The sequence below is a fragment of the Otolemur garnettii genome, unplaced genomic scaffold (assembly GCF_000181295.1).
Source record: "Otolemur garnettii isolate 467f Iridium unplaced genomic scaffold, OtoGar3 scaffold00029, whole genome shotgun sequence".
NCBI classification, from domain to species: domain Eukaryota; kingdom Metazoa; phylum Chordata; class Mammalia; order Primates; family Galagidae; genus Otolemur; species Otolemur garnettii.
In genome coordinates this window covers 8052695-8060800 of record NW_003852424.1, presented here as the reverse complement: position 1 = coordinate 8060800, position 8106 = coordinate 8052695, and the positions used below count along the sequence as shown (strand labels likewise).

Here is an 8106-nt window from a genome sequence, read left to right as displayed (position 1 = left end):
AGGCAGTATCAAATTGATTTTATTTCAGCATTTGATATAATTCATTCATTCTTCTAATAGAATTATCTACCATAGACATTAATCCATTCCTTAACCTGGAAAAGGCCAGACTGTGACCACAAGAAGGATGATATTTTAATTTTAGTTAGCTTTCTTTGTTTCTTGTTTCCTTTGCCCATCAACCCTCTGCTTCTGTGCTCTTCCTGCTTCTTGCCCTCTCCTTGCCTTTGCCTTTGGCTCCTTGCATGAAATGACATAGCTGCAGCAGTGGAGCTGTGTGTGTTGGGTGTCAGCCCAGCAGTGTCATCACCTGTGATTCTCAGCAGTAAGAATTCACCAGGCTGAACTGGCAGCATTTTTTTTTTAACTGTTGGTAAAAATGTTTATTTGAAGATTATTGCAATTTTCTTTTTCTGTTAAAAACAGAACAGCAAAAAAGGAAAGTTGTGAAATTTCATTTGGCTTTAGGCAAAAGCACAGCTATTTCTCCTGTGGAGTTTCCATTTTGATCAGAATGTTAAATATCTTCTGGGGCATATTGTAGGTTTGTTAAAAGTGAATGCAGATTAGCTCTTCCTAAAATACAGTGTTTTTCAGGTGATTTTCTGTTTAAAAGGGAGGTAAGTGAAAAAAGCCTGGCTCTTTTATTTTGGACCCAGAGATGAAAGGTTGAAAATTTTGGTGAATGACAACTTTTCTGAGTCAAAGGGCAGAGAGGAAAACTTGATTCTTTCATGTCGTTAATTGGCTTTCTTGCTTAACCATGTGGTAGGTGAGCCAGAAGCACCTTATTTGATTTTCTAGTCTTCTGCCAAGTTAGGATTACCAGCACAGATTCATCCTGTGGACAAACATGAAATACTTGAGAAATTATTTTCTTTGAGGCAGAATTTATATCTTCACCCATTATTTTTCTCCTTTCTGAAAAAGTTATTCTGAAGTAGAACTTCTTAGACATTATTTGACCTTCCTAAGAAATCACACCTACATTTTACTTCCACAGCTCAAATCCATTTAATAAAGAAGAGCTAACAGCTATTCTGAAATTTGGAGCAGAGGACCTCTTCAAAGAGCTTGAAGGGGAGGAGTCAGAGCCTCAGGTAATTAACAGTGAGAAAACAAAATTTTCAGGAAGTATCATCTCTGAGAGTCTAAGAAGATGGTGTTGGACCATCTGGTGGTTCAGCTGCTAGAATTTTTCTGCTAGAAGATTTTGAGTCTGTGTTAGAGGCTTTTATAAGGAAAAAATAATGACTTAAAGGATATAGTTTCCTTTTTTCTTTCTTTTTTCTTTTTTTTGAGACAGAGTCTCAAGCTGTCACCCTAGGTAGAGTGCTGTGGTGGCACAGCTCACAGCAACCTCAAACTCTTGGGCTTAAGTGATCTTCTTGCCTCAGCCTCCCAAGTAGCTGGGACTGACTATAGGTGCCTGTCACAATGCCCAGCTATTTTTTGGTTAGAGTTGTCACTGTTGTTTGGCGGGCCCAGGCTGGATTCGAATCTCCCAGTTCCGGTGTATGTGGCTGCACCCTAGCTGCTTGAGCTACAGGCGCCAAGCCAGTTTCCTTTTTTCTTAATGAAGCTCAAAGTTCTTACTAAATTAAGGAAGAATGAATAAAGCATTTGAGGATTCTGTCTTTGAGTTCTCCCCACCCTCTCCTCCTACCACTGCTTAGTTTTATTTCTTATAATTTCAGAAGTTTCACTTTATTTGTATAAATAACAGTTCAAAACATTAGACTATAAAAGTTAAATGGAATGCCAGAAAGAATTTAATTCATACCAAACATTTTCAGTAAATGCTGATCGCTGTTACCATCTTACCATCTTTGTACTGCTTTTGTTCTTTCAGGAAATGGATATAGATGAAATTTTGCGCTTGGCTGAAACCAGAGAGAATGAAGTATCAACAAGTGCAACAGATGAGCTTCTGTCACAGTTTAAGGTATCAGAATTTTGTGGGAGGATGTTCTTAGTATTGATTCATTATCTAATGTCTTTGAGCCAGGCCACATCTTTGCTGATACTGTTCCCACTATTTTTACTCCTTTCTTTGCTTCCAAGAAAACTTAATATAATCATGATAAAAATCAATAGAATATTCTTCCAAGTTTGTTTAATTTTTTTCCCTTTTTTCTTTTTATTTTCACTCCCAAGGCTATAGTGCATGTTTGAGCAATTAAAATCATTACATGTCGTTAACGTTTATATTTTTGACAAATAAAGTAATTAGTTGGGTAGAGGATAACAATTGCCTTTTTTTTTTTTTTTTTTTTTAAAGAGACAGAGTTTCACTATGTCGCCCTCAGTAGAATGCCATGGTGTCACAGCTCACAGCAACCTCCCAACTCTTAGGCTTAAGCAATTCTCTTTCCTCAGCCTCCCAAGTAGCTGGGACTACAGGTGCCCGCCACAATGCCTGGCTATTTTTTGTTGTTGTTGCAGTTGTTATTATTGTTAGCTGGCCAGGCTGGGTTCAAACCTGCCAGCTCCGGTAAATGTGGTTGGCGCCCTAACCGCTGAGCTACAGGTGCCAAGCCATAATAACTGCTTTGAGTTACACATTATTTCTATTTATTTATTTATTTATTTATTTTTTGAGACAGAGCCTCAAGCTGTCCCCCAAGTGAGTGTCCTGCCTCCGCCTTCCAAGTAGCCGGGACCACAGGCGCCCGCCACAATGCCTGGCTATTTTTTTTGGCTGCAGCCATCATTGTTGTTTGGCAGGTCCGGGCTGGATTCGAGCCCGCCACCTTAGGTGTATGTGGCTGGCGCCTTAGCCACTTGAGCCACAGGCGCCGAACCGACATTATTTCAAATGAACTCTGTTCAGTAGCAATTTATAGATCTATATATTCATCATGGATTATTGATAGGTTTCAGCGTTTTATAATCTAAATTTTCTAATTAGCATTATATTAGAAAATGTTTATGATTTAACAGTAACTTTTCCAGTAAAACATGTTAATAGTTTTTATGTTGTATCTTGTTTCTTATTTTCTTTTTTTCCTACTTAGGATTCTTCCAAGCAATGTTTCCTATTTTACAGTAAATTTTTTTATGAACTTGAGGGTTTGGCAAATGCCTTTGGGGTTGGGGGTAAAGGAGAGATTAGTAGACAGTTGATAATCTGATTATGCAATATCACAGGCATCCCAGTCACAGTAGATTAAAAACACTGGGTAACTTGGTGTTTGGAAATGGGGACACGTCCATCAGGCAATGGTTTGTTCATTTGTTCTTAGGTTGCCAACTTTGCAACAATGGAAGATGATGAAGAGCTAGAAGAGCGTCCTCACAAGGACTGGGATGAGATCATTCCAGAGGAGCAAAGGAAAAAGGTAGAGGAGGAGGAGCGGCAGAAAGAGCTGGAGGAAATATACATGCTCCCTCGAATTCGGAGTTCCACTAAAAAGGTGATTAAATGAGATGAGAAATCTGAAGTACTTCTTAGGCCGTAAAGGCTACAGAACTGCTCCTTCTTCAAGTAAAAGACCTTGTGTTGTTGCCATGACACAGAGGCCCCCAGAGTGGTGGTGCTATATTGTAGGAAACCTAGTAGAGACATTTAATTTGGTCCTTGCAAATGGAATCTTCTTGTAATGGCTGAACAGGGTCTGAGTTTGACTGAAGTTTTCATTTTGCCTTTGAGATTAGAAACAGTAGTCTTAATTTGGTTTTAATTGCCACTGTCTTCAACTTTTTTAGAGCCAAACCTCTTTTTGTCTTTTCAGTTGATAGTGTCTCACTATTATTGCCCATACTAGCCTCCAACAACTGGCCTGAAGCAATCCTTCAGCCTGCAATTCCCGAGTTAGCAGATAACAGGCATATGCCACCACTGGCTCCTCTTTTGTCCTTAAATGTTCATAGTACTTGGTATACATGCCATATATTTTGTTGTGTATAATGCTATTTTTGCCCAAATTTTTGAGGGAAAAATGAGGATGCACATTGTACATGGGTAGTTCTGATTATGTATTTATATAAATGTTTTTAATTCTCTTATTTATTGCTTATGCATTAAAAGTATAACTCTAGAAAGCAGTAATTATCTGTATGCACAATAATATCCTGGAATATGGTAATAGCACCCCTTCCTCCCTGGCAGCCCCCTCACCAGACAGGCACCACAGCTGCTGGAGCCTCTAGCTGGTATGGCTGATCCGGGCTGGACACATCCACCTGGGCCACAATCTTAGAAGTAGGCATGCTACTGATTGCAACATGACAGTGTCAAGACCTTGATAAAAGGAGGGTGGAAGTGGCTATGCAGTGACCTCTCCTCTTGCTAGAGGCTCAAGGAATGGCGCTAGCTGCTGCAGAGAAGCCAGGAGCAAGCCCAGGCCATAGGTTAGAGCAGGGTCCTCAAACTTTTTAAACAGGGGGCTAGTTCACTGTCCCTCAGACCATTGGAGGGCTGGACTGCAGGCCCTGGGATGAGTCCGCTACTGAATAGGACAGGCAGCGATGGCAAAAACACCTGGCGGGCTGGATAAATGTCCTAGGCGGGCCGCATGTGGCCCACAGGCCATAGTTTGAGGACGCCTGGGTTAGAGTGTTCTAGACAGCCTAAACTCCTGACCTCTCCCAACTGTCCCCTTTTAGCCTTGTCCCCACATCCTCTCATTTTCTATTCCCACCCATGTCTGTCAGTGGGAATGTGACCATGGCTGCTCTGCTGAGAATCCAGGTGGGCTTATTTCCTGCAAAGCTGGCCCTACCTGCCCTGAGCTCCTGATGGTAGATCCTGGCCGTTTCTGGGCTGCTTTCTCTCTCACACGATTGAGCCCATTCTGAGGCTCTCAGGACACCATGCTGCAGAGGATGATCCCTGAGGTGGGACGTAGGAGGCCTAAGTTCCGAGACCTGATTCTGCTAGCAGGATCAGCTGCTGTTGTGACCTTGGGCTGTAGTCCCCATGAAGTTTTTGTCTGTAATGGTACCTAGCAGTGAAGTATGAAATCTTGGTGGCATTGGATACCTCAGCCCAGATATTGTGATTTTGAATCTATGACTGATCTGAACCCCCAAGATGCTGAGTTAGTATGATTTCCCAAACTTACCAGTAGGAAGAGCCATCTAGGATGGTCATTAACAGAACGGATACCCAGGTCATTCTCCTGGAGACTTGATTCATTAATGATCTGGAGCATGGTTCAGGAGTCTTTTTTTTTTTTTTTTTTGAGACAGATCCTCAAGCTGTTGCCCTGGGTAGAGTGCCATGGCATCACTGCTCACAGCAGCCTCCAACTCCTGGGCTCAAGCGAGTGTCCTGCCTCTGCCTCCCAAGTAGCTGGGACCACGGGCACCCACCACAATGCCTGGCTATTTGTTTTTGGTTGCAGCTGTCATTGTTGTTTGGCAGGCCCGGTCTGGATTCGAACCTGTCACCTTAGGTGTATTTGGCTGATGCCTTAGCCACTTGAGCCACAGGTGCCGAGCCAGTTCAGGAGTCTTAATTTTAATGAGTCCCTGGGGTAATTTGTAGGATTTATAAGTTTTATATATTAAAGACTGGTGTCATTCATTCTGATGGTACTGAGTGCCCAAGACTTGGATGGCTCAAGGAGGTCATCTAGTCATTAAACAGAAATGTGAATGTAGAGTATTCCACTAGGGCATCAATAGGGAAGGCTTCTTCCTCCGTGCACTGTCCTTGGGGCCTCAAAATAGGGCCAGAGGTACGAGAGATAGGCACCCTGGAACAGGGAGGGATCTACTATTAGGCCCTGGACTCTCACACCAGCTTCCTAGGAAATAAGCCCACCGGGGTTCTCAGTGGAGCAGCTGTGGCCACATTTCCACAGACGTGGGTGGGAATAGGAAATGAGAGGCCAGAGGGATGAGAGTGGGCTGGGAGGGGACGATTCGGGAAGTCAGGCACTCAGATCGTCTGAACCACTCTCACTGGATGCGTGAACACTCCTGCTTCTCCCCAGCAGCCTGTTCCATGCCTCACACCCCTCATGACAGGAGACGCCACTGCATGGCAACCTCTATGCTCCTTTAAAAAATGAATATGAAAGATTATTTTTCCCCCAGAAGTTTGATCAGAAATGTTGGTGCATGTTACACTCATACACAGAAGTGTATTTTATGTGACAAAATGCACTACTTGTTCAGGATTAATAACTATAAATAAGGTACATATACTAGCTTCATAGCGTATAGAGCACTATGACAGGCAGTGTCTCATTCAGTTTTTTAGAACAATGAAGATGGCAGAGCAGGTTTTATTATGTATTTTGTGGAGGATAATAGATTCAGATTTGTTCAAGATCATAGCCAGTCAGTGTGATGTAATACTAGCTACCATTTGTTGAACACTCAAAATGTGCCTAGCTTAGTTCTCATTGCTTTTATACTTACTGATTGATTTAATCCTCATGAAAACTCTGTGGTAGTATTGTCTCCATTTTAGAAATGAGAAAACAGAGGTACAAAGGGGTAAAGGTACTTGCTCAAGGAAGTAAACATGAGTCTGTTTTATATTAAATATTATTTATATTGGATATTATGGAAATACCCAAATATTTTAACACCAGTTCATGTATCATTACATTGCAATGTCTCTGAAAATAAGTCTATCCTAAACAGGATTTTATGTCCTCTCTCTCCTTATTTGTTAAAGGAAAAATTGACTTGGCTATTACGATGGGAAATTCTGAGCACTAAAGAATTAGGATGGGTTGGTCTTAGTCCTTTCACCACTTGAACCTGGTACTTGCTACTGTGTGACTTTGCCTCATCTTTTTCAGGCTCAGACAAATGACAGTGACTCTGACACTGAGTCTAAGAGGCAGGCCCAGAGGTCCTCTGCTTCTGAGAGTGAGACAGACGACTCTGATGATGACAAGAAGCCAAAGCGCAGAGGACGCCCCAGGAGCGTGCGGAAGGACCTTGTGGAGGGATTTACTGATGCCGAAATCCGAAGGTTGGTGGAGGTTTGAGCTTGTTTGGAAGGGCATTCTGCAAGTCTTGGGCTGATTGGATCCCTGACATTTATTGACAGGGTAGGCAGAGGCTAATACCTACAAAAAGTCAACTGAAGCTGAGTCATGCCCCAAATCTTCAGGATGATTCTTCCTCTCCCAAGGTTTTCCTCAATTAAGATCTTTTTTGCTTATTGTTCATCTCTTTGTTTACCTCTTGTTCTTTGGTTATTCAGAGAATTTTTCAAAGAAAGTTTAGCCACAGGGAGACCGTTTACATATATAGATGCAGACTTACGTATTCGTGTATAAAAGAAGTAAATATCAAAATTAAAAATGGTGCAAATGAGAAGTATACACATGTTCAGCAGTGTGCTTTTCTTCCTTATTTAAAATCAATTTTAGACCACTTTTTATGGGAGTACATATTACATATTTGTCGATATCTTTTTTGCGCCCTTCTGCCATCCAAAATAGAGGATCTAAAATTGCTGCATCCAAATTATATTTTTCCTGTTCCATGTTATTTTTTTTAAAGCCTAAAGAAAATGCAAAGTATGAAGATAGTTAGCTTTAAGGCCCATGCATATTGTAATTATATTAACTAGTCCTTTAACATTAATATGTTTGAAACTTTGATGTCTTTGTTTCCACCTAAATGTTACACTTATTTTCTTCTTTTTTTGTTTAATTTGCTCTAGAAAAATGTAAATCTGTTAAAATATTGACAGAATACAACATACCATTCCCACCCTCATATCAGTAATTCTGACTTAGGAGTCAGGCTTTTATGTATACACTCCCTCTTCTTGCTCCCTACCTCTAACATTATTTTGAGAAGAATGTTTTTTGCTGTTGAGTAGAATCTTCTATGACGGTGTTGGTTAGGCATATTGGGTTTCATTGGTGAAGTCTGTCTTTTCTTGATTTTCTGTCTAGTTGTTAAATGGGATGATATTTAAGTCTCTGTTATTGTGGTATTATCTATTTGTTCCTTTAATTCTGTCGGTTTTTGCTTCATATGTTTTGGGACTTTGTCATTGAATGTAGTTTTTATAATTGCTAGGTCTTCCAGATGGATTGCCCTTTTTATCATTATGAAAGGCCCGTCTTTTTCTCTAGTAACAATTTTTGTATTAAAGTCTTCTTTTTAGTTGGACGTCCATCATAG

General features: G+C 40.9%; 1 protein-coding gene across 1 annotated transcript in view; it reads left to right on the top strand.

Moving 5' to 3' along the window:
* CHD2 (chromodomain helicase DNA binding protein 2) overlaps positions 1–8106 on the top strand; it is a 125227-nt gene that overhangs the window by 71491 nt on the left and 45630 nt on the right. Inside the window, exons 22-26 of the mRNA XM_023512635.1 lie at positions 617–620; positions 976–1100; positions 1853–1945; positions 3246–3416; positions 6762–6937. Of these exons, the coding sequence (XP_023368403.1) occupies positions 617–620; positions 976–1100; positions 1853–1945; positions 3246–3416; positions 6762–6937 (569 nt within the window). The remainder of the gene's footprint in view (positions 1–616; positions 621–975; positions 1101–1852; positions 1946–3245; positions 3417–6761; positions 6938–8106) is intronic.